The 16,597-nt window shown below is 40.8% G+C and overlaps 1 protein-coding gene across 5 annotated transcripts in view; it reads right to left on the reverse strand.

Annotated features, from left to right (window-relative positions):
• The window catches only part of utrn (utrophin), a 191,444-nt gene that overhangs the window by 139,666 nt on the left and 35,181 nt on the right, over positions 1 to 16,597 (reverse strand). For all 5 annotated transcript variants that reach the window (XM_063496275.1, XM_063496278.1, XM_063496276.1 and 2 more), the window contains 20 exons: positions 15,623 to 15,786; positions 15,359 to 15,482; positions 15,176 to 15,263; positions 14,238 to 14,482; positions 13,522 to 13,690; positions 12,210 to 12,337; positions 9,928 to 10,065; positions 9,722 to 9,835; positions 9,399 to 9,554; positions 8,527 to 8,697; positions 8,201 to 8,392; positions 7,344 to 7,478; positions 3,926 to 4,075; positions 3,289 to 3,450; positions 2,896 to 3,027; positions 2,420 to 2,593; positions 2,176 to 2,331; positions 1,884 to 2,054; positions 973 to 1,152; positions 288 to 416 (listed from right to left, as the gene is read on the reverse strand). In XM_063496275.1, coding sequence (XP_063352345.1) covers positions 288 to 416; positions 973 to 1,152; positions 1,884 to 2,054; positions 2,176 to 2,331; positions 2,420 to 2,593; positions 2,896 to 3,027; positions 3,289 to 3,450; positions 3,926 to 4,075; positions 7,344 to 7,478; positions 8,201 to 8,392; positions 8,527 to 8,697; positions 9,399 to 9,554; positions 9,722 to 9,835; positions 9,928 to 10,065; positions 12,210 to 12,337; positions 13,522 to 13,690; positions 14,238 to 14,482; positions 15,176 to 15,263; positions 15,359 to 15,482; positions 15,623 to 15,786 — 3,078 coding nt within the window. The remainder of the gene's footprint in view (positions 1 to 287; positions 417 to 972; positions 1,153 to 1,883; positions 2,055 to 2,175; positions 2,332 to 2,419; positions 2,594 to 2,895; positions 3,028 to 3,288; positions 3,451 to 3,925; positions 4,076 to 7,343; positions 7,479 to 8,200; positions 8,393 to 8,526; positions 8,698 to 9,398; positions 9,555 to 9,721; positions 9,836 to 9,927; positions 10,066 to 12,209; positions 12,338 to 13,521; positions 13,691 to 14,237; positions 14,483 to 15,175; positions 15,264 to 15,358; positions 15,483 to 15,622; positions 15,787 to 16,597) is intronic.

Genomic DNA, 16,597 nt, shown 5'->3' on the forward strand with positions numbered 1-16,597 from the left:
GATTTAAGATTAGGTGGGGCCCCATGACCCACCTATACTTAAATAAAATACAAGGCAAGAGGGTTTCTCGTTTTGTTCTTACACGTCAGTGGTGGCATGACATCCTGAGGTTTTTATAATCTAATGCAGTCACACAGAATCTTATTCAGTGGGAGCTTTCTAAAAAACTCAGGTTTTAGAATCACTCAGGCCAGGTGCTGGTTTTACTGAATCTACACATTAGGTTCACGCTCTCCTACATTATACCATTGCTTTACTTGTCACACTAATAACCTGCGCTGCCTTACCTTTATTACTTTTTCTCTTTCTGCTGGAGCCAGCCGTTCAGCCTCATCCAGGTGGATCTGGGTCTGGTAGAGCCAGGTGCTGATGTGAGCCAAGTTTTCATCCAAAATTTCCACCTCATTCTGGTGACTCTACACAACCCAAAAACAACCCAAAAAATGGATTAATTAAAACTAATATTAAACGCTCTACGTATTCACCATTTTGTACTTTATCATAGACTTGCTGCAGTGCACCAAAGAGGTGATTTGAAAGTCTTTGTTTTGGTTTTGACATTTCTTTCTCTCCTGCAATCAGTAGAGTAAAAGAGCACAAAAAGAGCATGTTTCATTTCAGTTGTGAATCCTTAATAAATATCATCTTGTAATGCCCTTTGCACTGAGCAGAATATGCAACTTTTAAATACATTTCTTAGAATTTCTAAACTCACCATGTCTAACTAAATAATCCTGTACTACTGATATGCATTATAAAGTATGCATATGCAGTAACAGCTGACATGGGTAATTGCCTTTACCTTAAATATATCTACTCAAGAGTAGCCTTTGTGGATTTGCAAATTATGAAAAGAAAGGAAATGAAATTTAAGCAGCTGGAAGCTTCGACTTCATTAAGAAACCAAAATATGACATCTTGTGACTAATATGGCCTTTTATTAGTCTTTTTATATCCAGTATTTGCACTCACAAGAACAGTGCTAAGCCAGTCCTCAGTCAAAGTGTGAACACGTTCCCAGGCTTCATTAAGACCACAGAGTTTGTCCTCCAGCTGAGCGTCACTTCCCTCCACCAGAGTCTGCAAACCAGCGCTGATCTCCGTCAGGCCAGATAGCTCCGCCTTCCGACGCTCCGACTCCTTCAGCAGACCCTGGTTAAGCACATCCAGTTCAAAATACTCAACAAGATCATGTTATGACCACCATGTTTCAATAATTCAGTGCCATGTCAGCTACCTGTCTTAATATTATCACACAGGCACAAGTAGACACTGACACACCGCTATATAAAAGAAAAAATAATGCTGATGTTACTAAAACAACAGGCTGCCTTCACCAAGATATGAAGAACATTTTCAGATATTTCACTGCATAAATGTTTCAAAACAAGCACAGCTGAAAAACAACAAAAAACACTTTCTACACCCTACTGTACTAAAGCACTTTTAATGACTTTATGTAAACTAGTGAACTATTATTAATTCATAGCATTTTAGTTTTAATGTTGTTTCTGGGTATTTTTGGATAAAAAGGGGTCAATTTTTTTTCCTGGTTCTGTGTATGTAATCATAAATCTTTCAGTCCTTTTTACCGAAGTGGGATCAGAGAAGAGGAGAAGAGCTCATCAATTATATACGAAGCCACACATAATTCACACCGCTCATAATGTTGATTACCATATTAGAAAGAGAATCAGATTCATGTGTTTAGGGGCAAGAAACTGTCCCTCTGTGCCATCTACTGGCAAGAAACAGACTCGCCTCTATTGTTTTGAAAGGTTTTGTTTTCACTAAAACTTGCACAGCACACTTTTTTCTTAATAAATGTCTGCTCAAAAAACAAAAACAAAAAAAGCTTTCCACATACTGATACAGCAACTCACATTGGCCCATGCAATCTCAACGTCAATGTCAGCTGGCATGTCTCCGCAGCCATTTTTCTGCTGGAGCTCGGCCTCGTTTGTGTTCAGCCAGTCCTGCAGGACAGCACTTTCCTTTTGGAACTTTTGGGATAGAGACAAAGCTTTTTCCAGGTCCTGTTTGCCCTCTGTTACCTGTAAGGACAATTAATACAATGGCATCTTTAAAAAGGCCTCAGAGCTGTGACAGAAGTACTCAATGTTAAAAGCTAGATTTTGTGGAAGTGGAAGTGTTAATTCGCCCAGAATGAGGTACCTGCGCCCCGAGTTCATTGTAGAGCAATTTAAGAGCAGTAAGCTGCTCGTCCATGGCCTTGGGGTTCTCTGTCTGCTGTTTCTGCACAATCTGGCGGCCTGTTTTTATCACCGTCTCCACCTCCAGCTTCACCTCACTCAGCAACTTGTACAATTTCTATCCAATAAAAAGACATGAAATAAGTAGCTGTGTGGATTGACTGGAGAGAAAAAAAAGAGAAGAGAAGAAAAGGTCTGTTTCTTACCAGACAACCGGCAAGATGAGACTGAATTTTTTCCGGTTCCACATCTTTAACATCCAGGATGTGAAGCTCAGCTTTAGCACCATCCAGGACCCTCTTACAGTCCAGCATGCGCTGCTCAAAGTTAGCAGGCTTCTGGAAAAGCTGATATTTTGTGGAGATCTCCCTCAGTTTCCTCTGCAGAGAGCAATTCAGAAGGCAAACAAAGTCAAAGATCGCCGAAAAAATAGCCAATGTTTACCCAGCAAAATGTTAAAGAAAGTATGAAACTTTGAATAAATTTTAAATGCATCTTCAGGATTACAGAAACCTTTATACAACTAAAAAAGGAAGAGAAGAAATCTACTATGTCTTATTGGTAATATCAGCCCAACACTTAGTAAAGAAAATGTATCTAAAAGGTAAAGGTATTAAAGCTATACGATTAAGTGGTGGTAGCATGACAACTCCTGACATTGTCCAGCAGGGGTCAGTGTTACCTGTAGGTGATCCAGCATTGTCCCACCACGGCCAGCTTTGCCATCAGCGGTGTTAGGAGGCAAGTTGGCCACATTTCTTCTCCTCATCTCTTCCACTGTCACCTCGTGAGCTGCGATCTCTGCTCCAATAGTCTAACGAAAAATTCAAAACAACCCTTATACACTGAGAAGGGTTTTTGTTTTGTTTTTTATGCACATGGAACATTCAAGTATGCATTATTATGGTGGTTTTATGTTTAAGAAGACAATTTGAAGTTCAAGCATATTTCATTGCATATGCAGTTTATTAGTGTTAGATGAAGGGCCTTTACGCTCCGAGGCTTCTCTGAGTGTCAGATCTCATTAGGTGAGTCTTACCAACACAGAAGTGTTTTATGTTCACGTGCGCTGTACCTGTGCCTCCTGTGGAAGCTGGAAGGCGTCTATGCGATCAGTGAGGTAGGAGGTGAGCGTGTGGTCCAGCTGGCTCAGAGACTCCTGCAGCGCTTGGAGCGCCTGTTCGTTTTCTTTCAGTGTCTGCAGCTGCTGCTCGAGGCTGATCTGCCGGTTCACTGCCTGGACAAGGACACAGACACCAAGACACACATTTGAATCTGTTATAATCACAGATTTTAGTGTAGACATATATTATATTTATTCTTATCATGCATATGCAAATAGCTAAGAAAAAGACTGAAAATAATAGCTAATATACACAGTGTTACACTCGCTGTAAGCATCTTAATTATTTCTACTTTTAGCTGCACTCAATTACAATTTGACAATACACCGAGGCATATTTCTACATGTAGCATAGCTGATACAGTAAATGAGCACTCCATAAATACTGTATGAAATGTCAATGCATGAACTCTGTACAGATATAGACATGTTCTAGTTTGCAATAGACAGAATCAGATATAAATTCCCCGAAAAGAATAAGCACAGATTATCCATTGAAAAAGGAACTGAAATGTAATTTGCAACATTCCTGTTTATGCAGGAACAAATGAAGATCATGCACACACACGGACAGAGACAAGGTCCTGACCTGGTGGTTCAGTTGCTCGTAGCGGGAATTAAAGGCCTCTAGTTTTTCACTAATGAGCTCATCAAGTATGCCCCCGTCTATCAGTGTCTGACCCAGCTCTCTGATTTGTGTCCGGTTGTCCCCAGGGTGGCGGAGCACACCCTCCAAAGACTGGTGGTGACAAAAGAAATGGAGAGAAGCATAAATACATCCGCAAAGAATCAGGAAAAAATGAATAAATAAGAATCAAGCAAAAAGGGGAGGAAAGCAAATCCTTTGAGGATGCTGAAACAAAGATGAAGCTTTACAGTTCCAAAAATTTGCAACAGAAACTTGCAAAGCATGAATGAATTAAAAAGAAAAAGAAGAGCAGAGCAGAGCTAACCTTGTAACCAAAGGATCAAAAAGCGCAAAACATCAGGGTGAAAAATGAATTCCGGTACATAAGCGTATGTGTGGATGAAAGAGAGAGAAACAACACAAAACAAAAAAGCTGAGCAAACAGATGGAGTCCAGATGCAGAATTTCGCTGGGCTGGGTGTGTCAGACAGCGGCAAACCAAAACAAAGATGATAACTGAATGAGAAATGAGAGACGAGTGAGAGAGCGAGCTTGAAGAGTGACGGCACTGGTTTGGACCCAACAGTCACTGTTTATGTGGGGTCATTAAATGTGCTTTTCCTTCCCCGGAGGTAACAGACACAGAGAAAGACAGCCCCCCACCAGAGGGGTGGGTCTGATTAGGAAACTGAGAGGCCGGGAACGAGTGCCGGGTGATGAAACAGGATTTAAAAGAGTGAAGAGGAAGCGAGAAAGAGAAGGACTTGTTGGAGGAGAAAAGAAAAGTCAAAAAAATATATTATAAGGACACAGACTAGAGCGCGGAAACATTGTCTTCAAGGGTCTTCAACTTCCTTCATCACTATGCGATGTTACAGAAGCAGCACTGTGATTAAAGTGACTCTGACAGTCATGCCGCAGGCGGTCTACAGATATAGCAGCAGATCAAGGCAAAGCAGAAGAAATTTGGAAGACAAATCAAAGACAAATGAGGTTATTAACATCCAGCTCAACGTGTAATGGAAAAATTAGTTTGTGAAATGTTGCCATTTCATGCATACAGAACCAGAAGTGATCAGCACTTTACATACAGTCATCACAGGCATGAATGTCATGGTAATTTGAGGCTTTTAAATGATTTATTTGAACTGTTCTTTTTCCAGGGTGGAATGATTGTACAGCTTACATCTTTAATGATGTTAAAAACAAGTATCCAAAGCACAAGTTTGAATATAGTTTGGATTTTCTACACAGCCTCAAATATATGCATACAGTCATTGACCACAATGATAAGATTTGGCACATTTGGAGGAGTAAAGGTGAGTCTTTCAAACCAGTGGTACCTTCACCTTAAATCAACAGCTAGATGACTGATACTTGGATAAAGTCGGGTGGTCCGGCACAACAATGACCTCAAACACACATAAAAGTGGTTTTGGATGGGATAAAAGAGGCTAATATTAAACTTTTAGGATTGCTTTCTTAAAGCAGCTGCTCTGGCCAAATATCCAAAGACAAGTGGTCAAATATTCTGTCAGAATTATCCCAAAGATTGTTGATGGTCAAGGTGCAACTTGCCAAGGGTCATTTAACCATTATTAGCGGGCATCCATGTATGCTTCTGACTCTGTGCCTCTGTAAAGATGTTTACTGTGCAAACAGTCCACCCTGGAAAAAGAATAGTTCATTCAGCATTCATGTGCATGTAAACTTCTGACCACAACTCTGTTTATTTGTGAGGTTATGTTGTTGTAGCTCAGATAAAAAGATAAAAGAAAAAATCCATTCAAAGATTCATGTCTTCTCTGTTTATATATTAAAGATGTAACTAATTATTAGGGGTGGGTTTTAATAATCGATTCATCGATTAAAATCGATTCTGGCTTGGATAACGTGAAATCGATTCATTAAAATCCTGAATCGATTTTTTAATATAAATTTATTTTGCCCGAAACGCCAGAATCTCAGGTGAAACCTCACAAAATTTCAACAACCACCAAACAGCTAAGACAGTAAATGAGAGCAGGTACACGGATTCTGCACAAGGACGTAAACACACAGCGCGGACCCGCGGATCAGAATCAGTGAGATGTCGCCTTTTTCACCTGACGGGCGCTGCAGCTTTTAGCGGCTGCGCGCGCTCCCTCGGACGGCAATCACTTTCTGGCAGACAATCACTTTTTGGCACAACAACAGCACGGACACGGCCGGGGCTGAAAGCCGACAGCTCGCTGATTCTGATGTTTCAGCGGGTCCGCGCTTTGTGTTCACGCCCTTTTTGCGCTGATTCTAAAGCTGTTAGTTTTATCTCTCTCCAAACAATATTGACCGAACCAGCAGCAAAAGAAGTTCCAAACTACGCTTCACATAAACATCGCCATGAATTCCCTCTGACGTTTACTGTTTTGCTGCCACCACGATAAAAATCACACTTCATGCACAGTGCTCTCTCTCTCTCTGTACTGTTTTCTGCATTATGCGCTTGCTTGTTACGCACAAGTCTACCGTTGTTTACAGCGCTGTCAGCCGCTGTTTTTTTCCATTTACATACTTCTGAAAAGAAAACCTAATTTCTGCCGTTCAATACTGAACAAATTTAAACTTTTTAAAATTATGCAAAATGCAGAATGCTTAGCCGTGTCTCTAATAAAACCGCTGTAACGTCAGAGGTAACGTTCATATGTTGATTAATGGTTTTCTTTCATTTTTGATGTACTGCAGAATATTTTTATAAAATCCCAGGCCAGGAAAATCACCTTCATGTTTTTCTGTGTTTTATCTTCAGCTACTTTGACACAAAGGCATCTGCTGTGAGGCTTACACCTTTGATAAAGTCTTGCATGTGTCAGCTTCCTTTTTATAGATACAAAAATATGTAAATGTACTGATCTGAATTATAATATTTCTGACTGTCAAAATTTCCCAGATTCAAATCGAATTTAATTGAATCGAATCGAATCGAATTAAATCGAATTGTGGATCGAATCGATTCGGGACCTTGTGAATCGGAAACGAATCGATTCTAGAAATCAGTGACGATACCCAGCCCTACTAATTATATCAGATTTCTTACACACTTGCTCCTGACACATGCCTTCAGCTGTGGAAAATGCTTGTGTGTACTTTAAAACTTTTTCCACATTTGCTTTTGACATCAACATGTTTCCTAAAATTATGTAGTTGGATGTATAATATTAAGATTTCCCGCTTTGAGACGAAGAATGGTGCATTGTTTTCCTTTTATGTCAACCGCCCCTTAGATGATGAGGATATTAGGACAGGCTTGCCGGTTTAAAAGATGGTTTAAAAGAAAAATGAGACAGAAATTAGAATGTGGCACTGAATTACATTGAATTTGATTACAGGTGTGCGTTTTTACCTCCAAGGCTTCATTAACGGCCTCGGTGCTCTCTGGCAGGTTTTCAGTAACTTGGATCTTCTCCTCCAGAGTGTTGAGCCAGCTCTGCTCCATGTCCAGGTATTGAAGCAGCTCCATCCAACAAGACCAAACCTCCTACAGAGCACAGAGCAACACAAAAACTATTAAAAGGGAAATTCTTTATGTTACTATGAGGTGACCACACTCATGAGCATGCCCCTTTTCAGGCGCTTAAAGAACAATATAAAACATTTTAATGTTTATTTTCTTCTTTATAGCAAGACTAAACAGCCAAACTCTATGGACAAAGAGGAGGTTGTGACAAACAGGCTGCAGGCAAAAAGCATACACAAGCATAAGCACAGCTTTCCGACGTGCCTGACCTTTACTCTGCAGTGTTTAATCAAAAAAGGAGCCCCTAAGTAGGACTTTACACTTACAGATTAGCTCTGAAAACAAGAATCACCATTTTCCCTCCAAGCTTCTCTTGGTCTTTGCACGAAAATTAACAAACGAGGGCCCAAGAAATGACACATTGCATAACCCGACATGTCATTCCTCTACTGAACTACGGGACTTCTGAGCTGATGGACAAAATCGTGCCACTCAAGCAGAAAGCAATGAATTAACTTCATGTTAATGTGTCATAGCAGCTTTTACTTAAGCTTCAAGGTAATTTAAATGCAACACAATAGGGGGAAAATGCCACTTTTTATAATTTACTTAGTTAAGTGCAGGTTTCCAGCAATAAAAGCTCATAATAATCAGATTAATCAATATATTATGTGGGTAGAGCTCATTTGTTACATTTTTATTCACCAACAAAAGAAATTACATTAATAAATTAATTACATTACCTCCAGGGTGTGACACTTGCTCTTGAGGCGGTCACAGAGCTTGTGGTAGTTGGCTAGTACCCCCTCTAGCTCTGAGGTCAGTTCTTGCCTGCTGCCTCCACCCGTGGGTGATGTTCGGGACACCAGCAAGTTGATGCTGTCTTTCAGGATCTTCACTTTCACCTCTTTCTGTAGCACATCCTCTTTAGCCCGCTGCGAGAGCCGAGGCCACCCAAGATGAGAGAGAGCATGAGTTAGATTCAAACACAAAGAATTACACAACACCACTTCCTCTGAAAAATCGCCGTATTTCACCAAGAAGTCTTTGACCACCCTTCCAGTCCCACCTTCATCTCTTCCAGCGATGCCTCCAACTCCTCTGGACTTTTGTATTCAAAATCCCTCATGAGAAACTCCTCGTCAACTTGGGCCATCCACTCCTGCATCTCTGCCAGGTCTTTCCTCAAATTCACATGCTTCTCCTGACTCTCTGTCACGCGCTCCTGATGGCTCAGCAACTGGAAGGAAATGCATTTCATCAGGTCTGTAACGAGCTGGCATCACTTTTTTTAAACATTTTAGAAATTCTAATATTGCTTAAAAATCGCATTTTAACTGATCTTTTAATGGTTTCCATTCATGATTATGCAATTATGCAATGATATATACAGTACAGCATATTAGTGAAATGAAGTGGACTTCATCTTCCTGTAAAGTACTTATGGTGTACAAAACAAAAGGTACAGGACACAGGTGAGACCACATGTTATGAAACCTTAACATTAAAACATTACGGTTAGTTGTGCATGCATAATTTGTTATTGTAATTTATAATGTAAAATTAGTGTTTTAACTTATTTAGCCTCTGTGTACTACTGATATGTGATTGTAACTTTATTGTAGGAATAGTTTGTGTGAAGACTGCAAACAAAAGGCCCAAAACTAACAGTTAGCTGTGTTCAAGGTAATGATGCACTTTCCATGTCTCTGTTATCAGACAGGTGCCTACATGACTGTGAGAAACAAGCTCCCTACAGCTGAGCAGAGTTTGTATCCACACAAAGAGCATCAAGGAGCTGTTATTCTTCTGTTCTGTGCTGCTATGAAGACTGTTCGTGCTGTGCTGATCTGCTGGTTTGGTTTCAGCGTTCGGTTTATTTTTCCATGACATAATCAGCCACTAAATAAATTATAAGCAATAAAACAAACTTTGCTTCACCTGTTTGCTGAGAGAAGTCCACCGAGCCTGGCACTCATCCAATTTGTCCTGCCCCCACCTGGCCAGCCCTGGTACTGCAGCTGCCTGTACCGAATTCACATTCTCTCCCATCTGCTTCAGTGAACCTTCCACCTGCTCCATCTCATTCACATGCTCCTGTTTATAGGAACATGAAAGGAAATCTTTTTTAAAAAAAAGTTCATTCAAGCCAAGTGCCCACAAAAAACCCTACTTCAGCATATTGTTTACGTTGATTTCTGAGCAGTAAAGTTTGTGCGTCATTAACAGCACAGTGTTTGGGTTTTGTTGCGTTTTTCTCACACCTTGCACTGATTCAGCTCTTCCCTTAGACTCTCTGTGTCACCCATCCCTGTGGCATCCCGAGACAACAGCTCCTGAACTGCATCCAGCCAACGTTCCACTTGCTCCAAACGAACCTGAATGCAGCACAAGAGCAAAACCACAGTGTAAACTACAGCCATAATTTAAGCAGAAACAGACTCTTTATTCTGGCTGACAGCTGCTCTACCTGATTGTCCTTCATGCTACCCAGAATGCACTTCAAAGTGCCAAGCTCCTCACGGGCCCGGGAGGACAGCTGACTCCATTTTTGTAGTTCTGCAGGGTCAGAGGCTTGCTGTGTTTGTTCAATATCCAGACACAGGACCTGACGTGAACACAAGTACAGAATTGAAATGACATTTCTGAGAAACAATCAATCAATCTTGGAATTCAATAAATTTGACCGCCTGGAGTGGAAAACATCTCTTAAACATTTTTGCATGCGTAAAAGAAAAATTTAAAAAGAAAAAAAACAACAACTTGAGATTATTCCAGAGTTTAACAAAAAACAAAAAGTTGAGTCTGACAGGAATTTAAAGACCAATATGATATTTGGCGATTTAAAAATCCAGTATATCAGCAAACATTTGTTCTTCTTTCAGGGTCACACAACGGAAAAATTTCCCTAAAAAATATTATCTGTATCTTTACTCAGATACAATTGCAGGCATAACAATGCAGTTTAAAAGCAACCTTGTTTTATTAGGTCATGGATTACTTGTTTACACTCTGCCCGACTCTGCAGGGATCATCTGGTTGTTGTGTTTGAGGCTCCAAACGCATATTGCCAACAGGGAAGTGGCAGCATCAATTCTCATAAGATGGTTGAAGGGTGTTTCTGGTGTCTTTTCTTTAATTTAAATTAACTGGCTCTTATACTGCAGTATGTCTGCAAATAACTAACATCGACATTGTCTTTACCGTACATCAATCGGACTATTGCGGTAAGTTATAAAGTCATTAGATATTGATCATATATTATACACCCTGCAAAAAAAAAAAGTCTAAATGCTTTTCTGTGAATGTAGCTTCTTGGAAACAAATATAGGTATGATTGTAATCTGCATGTGTACTGAAGGCCTAACAAGCATGTGGTTTGTTCCTGATTAAATGTTCAACTCTTTAGTTAAATAGTGTGTAAATGAATTTAATTACTCATTATTCAAAACCACTCCTAGCAATTCAATTGCTCTAAGTTAAAGACCATATAATAACACAGAAAAAACCCCATCAATCAAATGACCCCTTATCAGCTAGCGCTTAGCGACCATGGGAAGGAAAAACTGCCTTTTAACAGAAAGAAACATCCTGTAGAACCAGGTTCAGGGAGTGGCAGCCAACAGCTGGGGTTTGATAGGAGGAAAACAGGTTAAAACCAGCACTAAACTAGTAAGGTTTAACTGTGGATCCAAAGCTTAAACACTGAAAAGTGATGCTGTTAATTTTATGTTGTCAACATAACAACTACATCACAAAATATTGGGTGCTGAAATATAAATCCATTACTACAGAGAGAAACAACACTGAGCCAATATGGTGATTATCACCTTGCCTCATTTGACTAAAAGGGAACCTGAACTTGCACATGCTGCTATGGTATTGCATGTTGTGGTCATCAAGCTGACTGACAGGTTCAGCGGCTCCACACTGAGCTGTTAGGAGATCCGCGCTGCATGCACGGGCACGCTGCCCAGAATGCGCCTAGTCCCCGCCCCCCTCCCCGGCACCGTGCCCTATCTGCCATGATAACAAGAGCGCAGACGGAGCCACATTCCACTGAAGGATGGAGGAGGAGACCAGCACACACAGCAACACACAAAGCACAACAATGCACAGATTACAAATCTACACACCCTTCCCTCTTACACAAAGGTTTAATACAGTGCAGAGGGAAGTGACTGGCTGATACAAGGATCTGTTATGCTTTGAGAGGGAAAAAATGACAGCAAAAACTGAGATAATGTACATACAAGGACACAGAAACAACCAAAGTCAATGATGAGAATAAATTACTTGGGTCAAAGGGCACATATGACAGCAGCTAAACTTTTCAGCAAGTTCAAAATAACAAACACACATCACTGGCTTTATCCATATATTATTTATTTATATATTTATATAGTTTCATTGTGCTTTAGAATACAAGCCACATTTAACCACACATTAATAAACCCCTTTATTCTATACGATTTAAGCACTTTATCTGACTCACTGTGGGAGGAAACCCACGCAAGTAAATGATCGAACCAGGATCATTCTGGCTGAGAAGAGACGGTGCTAACCGCTGCAACACCGTGTTGCACAAAAAGCAAATCTAAAGTGCTAACGACTACCTCAGATCATCAAAAATACTAACTAACTAATTAATGCAGCTATACCATCCTCAGTCGAATTTACATTTTTGTCCTAGCTGTCTGCTTGTCAGTTAGCAGAATATCTGTATTTAAACTCATCTGGAGGAAAACTCACCTGTGCCCGCTCCACTGCCTCTTGTGTTGTTGGCATGTCAACCATCCCGGTCCTCAGAGTGGCCAGTCTGGCTTCTAGACCCTCCACCACAGACTGTACCAGCTGCGTGGCTTCCAGATTAGCCAGGGCTGAAATAAGGCAAGGAAGAGAAGATGTTTTAGAAAATAACAGAGAAGAAAAGACAGGAAAAACTGAGTAAAATATAACTTTAGCATTCAGGCTTAAGCATCAAGCTTCTGCCACAAGGGGGCAGTGAGCAAGTTTGGGATTCCCCCTCTTTACAGGTGGAGATGCTTGTGTTTTCCATACACTAAGAGGTTCCCAAACATTGCACTGCGTGTTAAACTTAAAATAAGTTTGGATTTGCTATTTCCAAAATAGCAAATCCAAACCTCCAAAACAAAGGTTCACAAGTGACCAATTTATTTTAATTATTCCAATTACCTTTCATTTTACTCTTATTCCTCTGCACATTTTTCTACACTTCCACTTCTGTCTTCCTTCCCCCGTGTCCCCTTCTCTGTTAACTACCAGGTGATTTAATGCTTACGTAATTTGGCTATGTTCAGATACACAGGGAGCAAACCTGGAGTGTAAGTGTGGGGTGGGGGTGGTGATAGAGAGGGCCCCAGCAAGAATCAAACCCCCCCTCAGGCAGAAACAAAAAGGTTTTCCTTGGATCCCATCCAAACCCTCAGTGTCATAAAAGCTCTAGAGGTACAGCAAAACAGGCATGCAAACACAACACACACACACCCACATCCCCCTACAGTCAGCAGAGCATTCAAGCCTCCCTTTACGGATATTTTTTGGCCAGGATCAGCGCACGTAAATTCCAGAGGTAAAACTGTGACTTATTTTCAGAACTTGTCCAGGTCTAAGTCAGGTCCTCAGGTAGAGACGGAGCTGGCACAGAGGTACGATCTTACGCAAGATCGCTCACGTACACACTCGCATCTCCGTGAGCTTTTGGAGGCCATATAAGGGCATCATCTATTACTTGTGGCTGGCCAAGGATTCATATAAAAGCTGATGTCAAATTTACACAGCCCATGTGGAACGGGGCTCTGCTGATCTTAACCATTACTCATTCAGTCTCCCATAAACCTGAAAGCTTTGCACCACGAGCAACGAGAGAGATAAAGGCATTTGTTTTAAGGGAGGTTTAAATCTCTGCCCTGCAGATCTCAGGAATAAGAGGATATCTGAAAGCTCTCAGGTCACTGGAAAAGCAGGTGGACCTGCTCAGAGTTTCGGAATTCATGTCTACTGTATTTATTTACCAAATTATTTTAATGCACTTAAGCACTACCTTCATTGACTTCCTTTCCTCTGCTCTGCAGCTTCTGCAGGGTGGAGGCATGATGTGCAGAAACCACCACCATGTTGTCTTTTAGAGAAGGCAGGGCTCTCATTGACCCTGCCTCTGCAGACAGCTGCTCCAGTCGTGGACTGAAGGCGGTGACCTGAGCAATTCGAGACTGACAAGCACAAAAGAAAACAAATGTGTTCACGTGTTTGAAATGAGGAGTGATCACATGACCACACTTCGGTCAATTAGCTTTCTTGACGATTTCAGACTTCTCATGTTTGTTGAAAACAATTAGAAACATTTACATTTGATTGTTTATTGTGCAATTACATACATTTATCTAAAATAATTACAAAACATCTTACTCACACTGCTGCAGTGAGTTAGCTGACTGGTCTGGAATTTACCAGATGGAGTCATTGTTTCCAATGACAGGCAAGTAAGTTAAGCTCAAATTATGACACACTGGAGGGAGGTTTCATCTGTCTTACTCTACTCTACAAGCTTTTGAATGCATCTCAACTTTATTTACTGCATCCCTGCTGTGGCCTCATGGTTTCTCATCAGTGATTTTAATGGTGATTTATCTTTGCTGTAAAAATTGTAATACTTGTAAAGAAACTGCAGTTGAATGAGAGGAATTTAACAAGTGACATTTAGGGTTAAAGTCACCCAAAGGACATTGAAGCGTCTGCGAGTGAGACAGTAAATCTTACCTGGCATTTCCCGCTCAGGTTTCCGAGCTCCATCTTGCTGCACTTTTCTACAGGCGCGGTCGAGTCCAACCACTGGTCCTGTTCCTGCAAGACCCGGTCCAAGCCTGCAAGTTCATTAGAAACCGCTCTCAGCCGGGTCTGCATGAGAACCCGCTCACGGGCTGCCTGCAGCTCCCTCGCACAGACATCCCACTCAGTCTGGAGCTGCTCTATGTTTGCCCTCACCAGATCCACACTCACAGCCTCTATAGATAGAAACAAAGACACCGGCTCACATCAAATGCACTTAACAGCTAACTGATTTTAAGCCTTTGAATGTTTGAATGTGTCACAGCTTTTGTTCTAGATTTTATGTGGGAGCTCCTAGCAAGTAATAATTGTAATAACACCAGAGGATAAAATAGTGGAGAGAAGGCAAAATAGATGAAAAAGCAACTGATGGAATAAAACTGTTTAATGGAAATTTTGACGTTAAAAAAAAAGAAGAAGAAAAAGTCTTCTCCAACTTAGCCACGCTGCCACCTCCCACTGCCTCCAGAGCAGTGTAAACACGTAAAAACCCTGAGTGCCTCTTCATTTCATTGAGTGGTTATATGAAATCAGCAACCCTGCAGACTGACAGGGTTTTATTACTCAAACTCCAAATACACAAACACATGTTTAGAGTTCTGGCATTTAAAAATAAATAACAATAAAAATACGTAGGCTCGTAAATACCCAGAAAATACCAGACAGCTGCAGAAAAGTGGTAAAATCTTATGAGGAAAACACAGTTTAACAAGGAGATGGAAGATTGTTGTTTGAGCTGCCTTAAGGCAATAAATAGAAGTCAAAATCTTTACACACTTTAGAAGAACATACGTGACAAAACTTGGATGATTTGTTTCTAATAATTTTGTGGTTTATACAGAAAGAGGAACCTTTACTCTGTTTCATACCTCTCTCTAGCTGGTCCATCAGGGCTCTTCCCCCCTGGATCATCTGACTCACTGTGGCTTCTTTTGCTTTAAGTTCTGCTTCCAAATCCTAAAGTGGTTGTTTAACACATATTAAAGTTTATGCCTACAAACTATATTTTGTTAAATTGAAGTTGAAATTATGTTAAATGTCTGCAGGTCTACCTTTAGATTCTCCTGAAGGTCTGGAGTATCAGGTGTAGTCTCAGGATGTGTGGTGGCCAGTGCCTGAGTGGACATCTTCCACGTTTTTATCCAGCTCAAAAGCTCAGAAATTTTGTTTTCAAACCTGCAGAACACAAAAGACATGCACACTATGTACACACTGCTGTGTGTGTGTGTGTGTGTGTGTGTGTGTGTGTGTGTGTGTGTGTGTGTGTGTGTTAGGGTAGAGAGATTTATTCTGTCTGTTTATGGCCCCATTCTCACATTCTTATGACTTCTGCATCCGTCTCCACCAGACGTTTCTTTGGGGGAGCAGGTGGGGCCAGGTCCTGATCGTCAATTGAAGCGACCGAATCCACGGCAACTGTATCCACGACGACCTGTTCTTCCACCTGAGTCATCCCAGCATCCGTCACAGCTTCCATTAGCTGTGAGGAGTGAGTTAAAGTATTAGTGAAAAAGAAAGGAAGATAAATCAACCACAGCTAAGAAAAAGAAATAAAAGTACACTACCAGTCAAAAGTTTGGACAAACCTTCTCATTTATGTTTTTTCTTTATATTTACTACTTTCTACATTGTAGATACATAATGAAGATGTCAAATATATGAAGCACTGCTTTGCTGGTAACACTGTCGGGGATTGATTCAAAACTGAAGCAGCGAACCGAACCAGCATGGATACCAGAGCATCCTGCAGTGATATGCCATCCGGTTTCAGGACAATGACCCCAAACACACCTCCAGCCTGTGTAAGGGCTATTTGACCAAGAAGAAGAGTGATGGATTGCTGCGCCAGATGGCCTCCACAGTCACCTGACATAAACCCAATCGAGATGGTTTGGGATGAGATGGAGCGCAGAGTAAAGGCAAAAGGGCCAACAAGTGGTCAGCATCTCTGGGAACTCCTTCAAGACTGTTGCAAAACCATTTTAGATGACGACCTCGTGAAGCTCATCGAGAAAATGCCAAGAGTGTGCAAAGTTGTAATCAAAGCAAAGGGTGGCTGTTTTGAAAAATCTAAAATCTAAAACATGTTTTGAGTTATTTCACACTTTTTTTGTTTACTACATAATTCTATGTGTATTCATTCATAGTTTTGATGCCTTCGGTGAGAATCTACAATGTAAATAGTCAAGAAAATAAAGAAACATTCAATGAGAAGGTAGGAACAAACCTTTGACTTATAGTGTATACAAAGCATTTTTTTTTTTTTTAAATAAAGATGCTTGCAATGCCAA

The sequence above is a fragment of the Pelmatolapia mariae genome, linkage group LG15, assembly GCF_036321145.2.
Source record: "Pelmatolapia mariae isolate MD_Pm_ZW linkage group LG15, Pm_UMD_F_2, whole genome shotgun sequence".
NCBI classification, from domain to species: domain Eukaryota; kingdom Metazoa; phylum Chordata; class Actinopteri; order Cichliformes; family Cichlidae; genus Pelmatolapia; species Pelmatolapia mariae.